This window comes from Alosa pseudoharengus, unplaced genomic scaffold, assembly GCF_046254945.1.
Source record: "Alosa pseudoharengus isolate Yale_2024_CS ecotype anadromous, Long Island Sound unplaced genomic scaffold, YU_APseudo_1.1 YU_APseudo_1.1_scf_4, whole genome shotgun sequence".
Classification (NCBI taxonomy): Eukaryota; Metazoa; Chordata; class Actinopteri; order Clupeiformes; family Clupeidae; genus Alosa; species Alosa pseudoharengus.
The window spans coordinates 33,978,688-33,990,881 of record NW_027468774.1 but is presented as its reverse complement, the minus strand read 5'-3'; the positions used below and the strand labels follow the sequence as shown (position 1 = coordinate 33,990,881).

General features: G+C 46.8%; 1 protein-coding gene across 1 annotated transcript in view; it reads left to right on the top strand.

The window, feature by feature from the left end:
- The window catches only part of LOC143102409 (F-actin-uncapping protein LRRC16A-like), a 63,805-nt gene that overhangs the window by 12,235 nt on the left and 39,376 nt on the right, over positions 1–12,194 (top strand). The window contains exons 3-4 of the mRNA XM_076265966.1: positions 7,490–7,540; positions 12,013–12,072. Of these exons, the coding sequence (XP_076122081.1) occupies positions 7,490–7,540; positions 12,013–12,072 (111 nt within the window). The remainder of the gene's footprint in view (positions 1–7,489; positions 7,541–12,012; positions 12,073–12,194) is intronic.

Here is a 12,194-nt window from a genome sequence, read left to right as displayed (position 1 = left end):
GGGAGCAAGGGAAGCTGGTCAGGGCGCGGCCCGTGGCGCTGTGTGGTGTGCCAGCCTGCAGATGAACGCGCATGTGTGCTGTGTGTTTTGTGTGTTGTGTGTAGTGTGCTCTCTGAAGTGGCCACTGATTGCTTGGGGTGGGGGGGGGGGGGGGGGGGGGAGAGAGTCCTGCGAGTCCTGCAGCTGATGTTTATCATCAGCCTCCCAGCCGGCGTTTCCCAGTCCCTTCTCCCAGTGAAGTGTGCGAGGCTGCACTATTACTGGACTAGCGTGCTGCAGCTATGGGTCAGATCAGTCCTCCTCCCATCAATGGGATGGGTGCTGGCCTTTAGATTAGCATGTTAAACTTTCATAGAGTAGGAGTCCTAATTTCAAAGAGTCCCCTATAGTTTAATGAAACATTTTTAGTACAGGAAGAAATGTTTGATTTTAGTTGTGATAAATGTTGCAAATGTCCATTTTAAACATCTACTGTAATCGTATCCATTGGAGTAGGAGTAAAGGGTTGTTGTATTTGGTCAGTGTTATGCACATTGTTCTGCTTCATTGAGTAGCAATATGTTAACCTGAAATTCGGATTGTGCTAAAACTCCACCCTGGCCATTAATGACCAGTCCAGATTTTTGTGGCATATGCCAGCCTGTCTAATCTCCTGAGCTCATAAATAAATCTCCCCCTGAGCCCAGACACAGAGGCAGGCAAATTGAAATGAAATTTGGAGTGGGTTTGTGGCGGAGCAAAAGCCGTTTATGCGATATTCCGCACGTTGAGATTAGCCTCTACATTATCAGGGCTGTCGGCGCTCATCTCATAGGACCTGCCCTAGAAGACATTAGCTCTTCAGGAAACGGTGCCATCCATCAGAGTGATCAGGGATATGATGGCACACTTACGTGTGTACAGTACAGCACAGCTGTGCGCTGTCCATTAGCATGTTACTCATCCTGTTCTTAGTAAGAGGGCACTGCAGTGGGCTGTGAGGCTGTGAGTTTTGGCAGCGGGCCAAACTCTACCATCCGTGTGAGTGTGTGTGTGTGTGTGTGTGGGTGTGTGTGTGCGCACCAATAGCTGTTAAAAGGGAGGGGGGCATGTGGATGTGTCATGGATGGAAGCACCAGGCAATGGGAAAATCCATCTGCAAAAACCCCCTATTGTTACGAGCCTGTGTGTGTGTGTAGGGAGGCTGGCTCCTTTGTCTAGGCCTATGGTTAGACTGACATACTTGGCTCTTGATAAGTAAGGCCCCTTTGGAAATGGAGCGGGAGGCAAAATGCTCAGTTTTATCAGCAAGTGCTTGAAAATGTACTGAAACTGACATATTGAAGAAGCAGAGCTTTGGTATGATTTCTGAAAGTTTGTTTGCAGTAAGCAATTATCTGCACTAGTGTAGAGGCACTAGTATAACCCCATAACCTTTGGAGACATTAGAACCGGTCGTGTCTTTAGAACAATACGTGTTCTCAGCTCAGCTGCAGTGGCCCTAGAACCTTATAGTGTTTGCGGAGGCCGCAGTATAGCAGAGGAAGCCGCTGCTGAGGCAGAATGCTGTCCACCACGCTGCTCGGTTAAGCTGCCGCGTCAGCAAGAGGCTACTGCCGTGCCGCCGTGGGGGAAGAGACCATCTCCATCACTGACACTTCAGGGAGGGGCAGTGTCACCAGTGCTCACGGTCAGTTGGCTTTATCCTGCCTGGCCACACCTCAACACTTAGTCAGAGCGTGTTTGATCCTCGTAGCCGCGTTTTTATCAGTGCACGTGCCAGCCGTGAGATAAGACAGTCCTGCAGTCTGGTCTAAGAATAGACTCCGTCCGCTACCCTTACTTTCTCCATATTGAAATTGTTTGTTCACATTCATATTTGTGGTAGAGATACTTCATTGGCTTGTGCTGGAATGCCTGCCAGCACCCTGTTTTGGGAGTTGAATTTATTGCGATTGGATTTGGACCACAATCTCCGGAGCTATGAGCATTGTCTTTTTGTCAGCTAGTTTGAAAAGGATGTCGCAGAGCTCTAATTTGTTTCCCTGCAGGGGCTTATTTAGCTGCTATGAATATCTTGCAACTGTTTACGCCATCTTTTACGCCTACAGGCCTTCGTGCTGTACTTGTGCAATTGCTTGTGTTTTATTTGGTGGTGAGAGTGAAGGAAAATGAGATGCTGTCTTTGAGGCACATGAACGGTACTGTATGTGCTGCATTGGAGTCTCGATGAATGGGAAAATGAATAGGAATCATGTATGCATGCATACTCAGAGGAACACGTGGCTGGCTTTCCTCAGATGCTGCCTAGAAGACAGATGTAATGTCACTCCCATGAGTGTGTGACTATCTGCTGTTTAAACACACATGAACTGATGGAGCATTGTGGTGTGGTGAAATGGTCATAGAAGTAATGACTGCACTAATTGCGATTATCTGTCATTGCACAGCTAGTCAAATTGCCCCACTAATATCATGCCATTTATTATGCATAGCCCTACATCAACCATCAACAACAACAACAACAATCAGCAACGTGTTTACTTGTCTGTGTCTGTGTGTGTGTGTGTGTGTGTGTGTGTGTGTGTGTGTGTGTGTGTGTGTGTGTGTGTGTGTGTGTGTGTGTGTGTGTGTGTGTGTGTGTGTGTGTGTGTGTGTGTGTGTGTGTGTGTGGAGGGGTGTAAGACACCGAGGCGAGGCGCATCCGTCTGGATCCTGCGTGTGGCGTTAGTCACAGCTGCCTCGGCAGCCCCCCTGCGTAAGTAGGTTAATGTGCAGCCGAGACAAGGGAGCACCAGCGAGATGCACGGCACAGGAGGAGCTCCAGGGGAGAGGCAGGCACGGTACGGCACAGAAGGGGGGGGGGGGGTCCCCCAAAACAGGCCCGCGTCACTGCCTTCCCCTCTCTCTCTGGACTGGTCTCTGGAGTCAGTGACTGTGCTCTCTGGACACAGGGTGGGGCGTGTATGCTTACGTGGTGTTTAAGATTTTCAGGAACTGGTTTTAGAATACGAGCTGTTTATTTAGCTCATTTTGTTAATCGTGGTCATGGTAGCCAGAATGAGTCATCCTGGTCAGTCATGCGTCTTGCCCCAAATCTCAGCAGCGGTTGAGGAGTAGACGTGCGCATGAGAACGGCATATGGGCAGAGACAAGTGGAGAGCGAATTGTGGAGGCTCTATGCCCCTTCAGGAGCCAAGAGGACTAAGTAAGTACTGTAAGTCAGTGAGAAGGACATATGGGCAGTCATGTTGTGTGCCTGCCTCACCACGCACGCAGGCTCGGGCCAGTCACTACTGGCCTGACGGATGGGTGTGCTGCACTGCCCGAGGGTGAAGGTCACATCCTCCTGCTCTCGCCTTCCCCATCACTGCCCCGAGGGCGCCCGAGAACACCGCAGAGCGTCGTCGTTTGCGTAACGGCACGAATGGAAGAGCAGTGCTCAAACCCTTGCGTGTAATTACGAGCGTTGGTGATCACTAGGCTTGAACGTCAAGCACCACACAACCTAATCTCCCGTCAGCGGAACAGACAGAGTGTAATTAAACAGAGTTGGACATGGTTGGAATGGTTCCCCCATCCAGGGTATTGATTTGTGAGTTCTACATACATAAAGCTGTACTGCAGACCATTACAGAGATGCCCAATGGTCTCCGTCCTATCTTGTGTTATTTGTTTGAGAGAGGCCTGACAGGAGATTATGAAGATAAAGTGCTAGAGCAATTAAACCTCAGCGCTGTTCTTGCAGCCACAGTGTTTGATTAATCCAACCTCAATGCAGATGGGAAGTTTTCTGTATATTGTTTTAATATTCCACAGCCTTGATCATATTTCCATTTTTATCTAATTTCGCTTTCCATTAAATTCAGTGCTTCAGCATTAATAAGTAATTAGACGAATTAATAAGATCCGTGCACTGTGCAGTATTCGTCACAGATTGGGCCTCCCACAGCTGACTTGATGGATGATAGTGGAAAGGAATCGCTCTACAGACAGACCCTGGTGAGACAGATCTGAGTCAGTCAAGTGAAGGGAAGGCTGTAGGCATCAGAACACGGGTCTCTTGGTTCCAGGTCAGTGGTTTGGCAAAAGCAGCATGAGGTGAGCTGGTGTCTTTGTGCTCCCTTTGCTGCAAGCTGTCCCTCCTGACAGGACCCTCAGCTGAACTGCAACACTAGCCCACAATATGGCCGTCAGAGCTCAGCCCAGAGGGGAATAGCCGTGAAAGCGAGAAACACAAACCGCACTGGTCGTCACAAAATTTGACCGATCAATCTGATGACCCCTGTTTTTTTTTTTGTTTTTTTTTTTTTCATTTATTGATTTCTCATTGCAATTCAGGAAAGCAGACAATTGTTTCCGCTCCCAAGTTTAATCTTTGCAGGATTTAGGGCATTTTGTATTCTGTCCCATGTCCTAGCATGTCATTCCCATAGCCATCAGCAGACTGCCCGACTGGTCCAACACCGACATGGAAGAGTGCAGGCCGGACTGTGGGAGTGGGAATGAGGTGCAGAGTGAGGGTAGGAGGCTGTACTGCCCGACAGATAGACAGACAGATGGGCCTTTGCATTGCCAACCGAGTCACACACACACACACACACACACACACACACACACACACACACACACACACACACACAAAGAGAAAGACACACACACACACAAAGAGAGAGAGACACACACAGGGACAGACAGAGACAAACACACACACACACACACAGACAGACGCACACAGAGAAAACACACACACACACACACACTTCATTATTTTATGCACTCGTTTTTCCTAATGTCATCGCTCCAGTCCATTCACTTGTATGCGCTAGTCTTTGTTCTTCCTCTGATGAGGTTAAGGATGGCTTGGTCAGTTGGGCTGTGCAGGCAAGCCAACATGGTAGTATCAGAGCATGCTCCACTGCTGCCATCTGGAGATGCTGGGACGTGATTGGCTAAGGGAGAGCTCATGCAGGCACTGGGAGACGTGGTTGGCTCAGGGCTTTCGGTGGTGGCTTGATATGCTGCTGGTGCATAACTGTATCAGGAAGTTCAGATTTATTCCTTAGCTCTGCAGTAGGGGAACACATCAGGAGATGGCTTCATCAAAGCTGCACTACCCCCACTCTCCTTTACTCCCCATTACTGGAGGAGACAACCTCCTACCTGAGGAACAGGTATCCCAGTGATGCAGGGACGCTCCACAGGTCTGTGGTAGTTGTGGAAGATGGGGAGTGACCGGGACAGTGGGCTCTGGCAGCTCCCTGGGGCCAAAGCTCTGAACTGACGTAAAGAACCCCTGCACTCATCTCTGAGAGGGAGGGAGAGGGACGAAAACACCTGCATGACCCACCAGCTGTGGCCATTTGTGTCCATCTCTCTCTCTCTCTCTCTCGCGCTCTCTCGCTAGCACAATTCAGTCAATGTGTACACGTTTTCTGAATTAGAATAATTGTCACAATTTGCACACACTTTTGTTTTTCTGTATTCTGTCTTGCACAATGGCATCATGATGTTGGCAGGACACAAAAGGACTGGTGTTTTTGGTTAATAGTCTGTGACTGAGCTGCAGAATATATGGCTGTGTTTATGCATCATGTTTTGGCAGGTTATTTCCTATGACAACCTGTGATTAAAAGAGTGCAGAATCCTGGAAAACACGCGGACACACACACACACACACACACACACACACACACACACACACACACACACACACACACACACACACACACACACACACACACACACACACACACATTGAGAGCTCAGTTCAGTCATCATTTTATTGTAGTCTTTAGCATAGATAGAGAAATCACACCAGACTGTTTTGTGAGACAAATCAAAGATGCAAACACTAGTCTCAGTGTGTAGGCAAATGTAATGCAAATTATTATTAAATAGCAATTTTACAGGGTTCAGTGATTGTTTTTTAAAGACAGTTTTGAGCCATTTTCCTTCCAGAAGATACAGTAACTAGATCTGCAGCTCTACCTTCTACAGTGGATTTCCACAGAGTGCTGTGCTGTCTGTTCCAGTGTGGACCCTTACTCTGTCTGTCACATTAGAGATGGGATTTAGAAACTGACTCTGTCTGTCACATTAGAGATGGGATTTAGAAACTGACTCTGGGTCAGAGATGGCTCTCACTCTGTCTGTCACATTAGAGATGGGATTTAGAAACTGACTCTGGGTCAGAGATGGCTCTCACTCTGTCTGTCACATTAGAGATGGGATTTAGAAACTGACTCTGGGTCAGAGATGGCTCTCACTCTGTCTGTCACATTAGAGATGGGATTTAGAAACTGACTCTGGGTCAGAGATAGCTCTCACTCTGTCTGTCACATTAGAGATGGGATTTAGAAACTGACTCTGGGTCAGAGATGGCTCTCACTCTGTCTGTCACATTAGAGATGGGATTTAGAAACTGACTCTGGGTCAGAGATGGCTCTCACTCTGTCTGTCACATTAGAGATGGGATTTAGAAACTGACTCTGGGTCAGAGATGGCTCTCACTCTGTCTGTCACATTAAAGATGGGATTTAGAAACTGACTCTGGGTCAGAGATAGCTCTCACTCTGTCTGTCACATTAGAGATGGGATTTAGAAACTGACTCTGGGTCAGAGATGGCTCTCACTCTGTCTGTCACATTAGAGATGGGATTTAGAAACTGACTCTGGGTCAGAGATGGCCCTACTCAGGTGCAAACGTGACGGACTCATCACGGCCACATCATCATCTCGGAGTCCGCTGCCGTTTTGAGCCCGTTCCTAGGAAGTGCCGAAGAAGCCCCGTGGCAAGAGCTAAATTGGGAAGGTTCCTATTTGCATGAATGACCTCATTTGAGCCGAAAAAATGATGTTTCTGGAGCTAATTATGCACCATGATTCAAAATGTAGTCATGGAAATAGATCAAATGATTTGAGTGAGCAACTGGAAAGACGAAACATTCGACTGACTATTTATTCTCTGCCAGATGTTCAGTCGTGCAAGTACTGTATGATGCATTTTTGAAGAGCAGCTGTTTTTACTTGAGGTATTTTTGTGTTTTTCCCCCCAAAAGCTGGAGTTGGACCAGTGGGTAAAGAAAGCTCATCCTCTGCAGCTCTGTGTGCTGTCTGGATGGAAAAAGGCAATCCTGTAGGGCGCGTCCTATCAGCTTGAAGATACAATCCAAATGGACCCATGAGATAAAACTCAACTGCGCACAATGCACACGCTCAACAGACACGCACACACATACACAGAGAGACAGAGATACATACATACAAGGTCACTGTACACATTTTAGCGATGTCGTTTTAGACACACCTTATAAGCTTTGTGTGTGGCCTTGAATATTTCATGATGTTCTTTCTACTGTATGTGTTTCCTGACTTATTACTCACCTTGATTGTGCTGCTTTCCCCTTCATGGTTTCAGTTTGCTCATATCAGCCATAATGTCATGTTTTTGTGATATACAACTTAGCAATGACACTGACCCCCCCCCCCCTCTCTTTCTGTTCCACAGGCGCTTGCCTCTCATCGGGCCTACGTCCTCACCGCGCGCATCCCCTCCAAGGTAAGAACACTCAGCCTGGTAGGCTTGTCAGCACAATAGCACAGAGTGAGCCACTACACAAGCAGATGACAGGCCTGCCTTATCTGCGCCTGTTGAAGCACCGGCGTAGCCTCCTCACTATCTGTTTTGCATGAATATGGGCTGGTGTACTGGTATATCTATGGGGCCCTACTTCATCGTGCCTCTGTCAGGATGCTGTAGATCCAGAAGGCATGTCTGCGTGCCTGCTGGGTGGCTGTATGTTATGTGTGAATGATTAAAGCTGTGAAGCTGTCCCTTACAACAAATAACTGCCACAAATAACTCAAGTGTCAAAACAGTTGCTGTTTTCTGACTATCAAAACTATTTTGGAGGAATTATTCGCAGTTCATATGCAGGAAATGCTATATTTTGGACATTGCACTACATTGTATTGCACTTGACTGCAGAAATACAATATTTTAAACTTAGAAATCTCTGTTGTATGCAGTATAACTGCAATTATTGATTGTAAGGGTGGGGGGTGTTTATGTGTTATTTGTTTGCTGACTGAAAACAGCTTGGTAAGTCTCTCTGTAAGACCGCCTGGGGGAATGTCCTAAGCAGAGTTGGTGTGGAGGATTCCTCTGAGATTATCCCCTTCGTCGGAGCGCTCCCGCTGGGATTAGTGGGAAGGTGGAGACTGCCTGAATAGAGCTGACCAGTCCTGGATGCTCGTTTGCTCTGAGACAGAGCTCCATTACTCTCTGGGGTCAGCTCGCAAGCAGACAGTCATGTGACCTAGCAACCCGCTGACCCTGAGTGACCATGTGACACTGAGAGCACCCATGACATAAATCCGTAGAATGGCCATAAAATGGTCAGGCGTGGCCATTGCCATCGTCATACTGCTGCTTATCATCTTGACTGTAGCATGTACATTGATGCTGCATGTTGAAGCTGCTCTCTACTCCTTGCAATTTGAGGACAAAAACCTCACAACTTACTCAGCAAATGCAGAACAAGCTTCTTAAAAATGGATGGACTTTGAGAGTCCAGGATTTTTTCTGTATTGAATCCAGATGGACGGTGCATTTTTAGCGTTTTTTTTCCACCATTGTGGCCGTGTGTGCACTACTTGTGGTTTGGGTCAGCCCTCGCGCCAGGGTTGAAAGAATGCGCTCCCTGTTCACGAGGGCCCTCACTTCGGATGCTCTACAAATATAGATTTATTTATTTATTTTTTACAGCGAAGGCTCGCCTGTGGGTGCCTCCGAGAACAGAGGCTGAACCCTGGCAGGTCGATGATAATTACAGCCTTAGTCCCGCTCAGCAGCACAGTGGCTTCGCATCCCTCCCTTTTGTGTTAGTAGTATGGCTCTAGGCAAGGGTTTGCATGTTCCGTGAAATTGGGGCTTGGATCTGACCTCTCACCTCTCGACAAACACATCCACCCACCCTACCCCACCCTACCCTACCGCACCACACACAGAGGCGCTTGTGTGATGTAGCGCCATGTCTGGAGGTGACTAGATTCCCGTTTTGAGGTAGCCTAGTGATTCTATCTCTATCTCTTATTTCCTTTTTCTCTCCCCCCCCCCCCTCTCTCTCTCACTCTCTCTCTCTCTCTCTCTCTTTCTTTCTCACCACAGCAGGCTGGCATATTGTGGCGGTGGTTTCTAGTTGTAGACGTCTGTAGCTGTAGGGTCTCTTTGTGTCTGAGGTCAGGTGCTAAATGCTAGCTCAGTGGGTTGGCTGGGCGGTGCTGCTGCCTCCGCTGCCGCCGCTGCTGCTCCGGGCTACTGAGCAGGGCCAACTCGGCTCTGCTGGGGTTAGATTGCAGGGTGGTGCTGCAATACCCTCCAAGGCTCTGGATTCAGCGTGTGTGTGTGTGTGTGTGTGTGTGTGTGTGTGTGTGTGTGTGTGTGTGTGTGTTTATGCTTGTGCATGGTGTGTGTGTTGTTTATGTTTGTACTTGTACATCGTGTCTGTGTGAGTGTGAGTGTTTGTTTGTGCTTGTGCGTTGTGTGTGTTGCTTATGTTTGTGCTTATTCGTTGTGTGTGCTTGACCTAGAGCGAATGTGATTATTATTGGCAGCACAGCATGCATGCGTCACACACACACACACACACACACACACACACACACACACACACACACACACACAGTTGCATACACTCTTCTACAGATAGGCATATTCCTACAGTGACTTGTGTCCAACCTTATGCATGTTCCTTTGTGTATAGTACTGAATGAGACAGACACTTGACATGACACTTCAGATCATTCAGGTCAACACTTTGATTTGCTGCGTTGTGGATGACAAGCAAATCATAAATCACAACCCCTGTGGCAAATGTGTGATTTAAAGGTCAACTACTGTAGATGTCAGATAACACATTGCCTTTAAATTCTTGTCTATATATTTTTTAAATTAACAAAAAAATGATAGGACCATTACATGGTAGCTTACAGTATGTGTTACAGGCATTATGGGAATGTTATATAACATGATTTGATCTCTTCTCATATGATACACAGTCCTTTGTGTTCAAAGAGAAAGAGCCCTGTTTGTTTTCAGACATGGTTCATTTCCTAAAAATAGGAAAGAACTCCGTCAAACCAGAAATGATCAATAGTCTTGCTATGCTGTAACTTCATCTTGTAGACCGTGTTTTTTCAAATGCTAGACCCAGTCGTTTTCACAATGCCAAAACACCTTACAGTATGTCTATTCCTTGTCTTTGATAGGTGTGTTTTGTCTTAGACCCACTTTATGTGTTTGACATTTTCATTAAGTTTTTATGTTAGAAAATCCTGTAAGTAAATTCCTGTGAGGATCAAAAGATGACAAAACAGCAACAAAACTACAAATCAAATTGTAGTGGAAATGACCAGTTCCATGACCTGTGTCCCCAGCTATCTGTTTACACTTGACCCCAACTCCTCGCTCCGTGCTCTGTTCTGTGAAGGTCTGACCGTCTTTTGTTCAAGCTCCCTGTCTGCTGTTCTTCCTCTGATTCAGCATTTCAGTTTTGCATTCTTTCCCTTACGACTCACCCTGCTGTTAGCGTGATTACACAGGGGGTGGCGATGCGGCAAGCTTCAGAGTGGACCCTGCTCCGGTCGTCTGTTCCCTCATTGGCTCAGCCGAGGGAGGAATGCCCACCGTTCTCCTGACTTTCAATGGAAGCACTGTGTAGGAATAATCTGTGAGTGTGGCATCTCCCTTGGGTGCTACAGTTGTTACTGATATGATTATGGTAATCAGCCGTCCCCCTGGATGTAAATCCACAGGTGACTGTTTGAAGGCTCAAGAGCCGGTTTTAACATGGTAATCAGTTCTTTGACTGAAGTAGAGGGAGGCCCTCTTCAGTGTTCGTGCGTAGAAGCCACAACGAGGGGAGGCATTGAAGTGGTGGCCGTGGGAGCTCGGAGCGCAGGCTGACATTTGGAGCTGTTTACTCACGCGGAAGGTCCAGCGCGGGGAGGGGGGCTCTGAGGCCGGCGGTGAACGCTATGCTGATGCACCTCCGCAGGAGAGAGAGCCACAAGTGCTGGCCAAAATATGATCATGTTGGCATTGGTCTTGGGTTTTTTTTTGTGTGAATTATATGCAATGGTTATAGACGCAAACTGTGAACCTAATATATAAAATAGTCTGATATTTTGTTTGTTTCCACTGAATTTGAAGAAGTAACATGTCCGAGCTATAGAAGCAAAATGTGAACATAATAGAGAAAAAAGAAAAAAGAATAGTGTGACATTTAGTTTGATTCCCACTGAAGTTGAAGAAGAAATATGTGTTGAGTGCTCTCATGTGTAGGCTGTGGGTGGGAAACTGTGTCACATCTCCCCCAGGCTGCTTTTCAGAGCGAAGCAGTTAATTTGAAGGTGGAGGCACTCCAGAGAGACTTTGTAGTGTTTGTGATTCAGCCGGATGCACCTCAGTAGCCCCAGCCATTAGTATTTGGATCTCTGTTTATGTGTGGGTGTTTTATATGTGTTTGTGTTGTGATTCTCTCGGTCTGTGTCTGTCTCTCTCTCTATCTGTTTGTATGTCTGTCTCTCCCTCCCTCTCTGTCTCTCTCTCTCTCTCTGTGTCTGTATGTGTGTGTTGTGTTTTGTTTTGTATTTTTGTTGGCATGAATCTGGTTGTGCTATGACACCGCTTCCCAGTGTGTGCGTGTGTCTGTGTGTGTGTGTGTGTGTGTGTGTGTGTGTGTGTGTGTGTGTGTGTGTGTGTGTGTGTGTGTGTGTGTGTGTGTGTGTGTGTGTGTGTGTGTGTGTGTGTGTGTGTGTGTGTGTGTGTGTGTGTGTGTGTGTGTGTGTGTGTGTGTGTGTGTGTGTGTGTGTGTGTGTGTGTGTGTGTGTCTGAGAATCTGCATGCCATAGATATAATGAACCTTCATTAATCTATATAAAATGCATAAACAGGATATAGACATTATATTATGTTAGCCTTTAAATGACAGTATCCTGACTTGTATCTTTCACTTTTTGTCATATTAGGTAGAGCAGACTTTCAATTATCTGGAGATTCAAGGGATCACATGCAATAAACCGACACAGGTAAGAACAAAATGCAATGCACAAAAGCATACAGTCTACTTGAAATACTGCAAATCTTTAAAATAACCTTTACCGGCTTTCCTGACTTTGAAGTTTGCTATGACGAGTCATTGAGTGTAGGT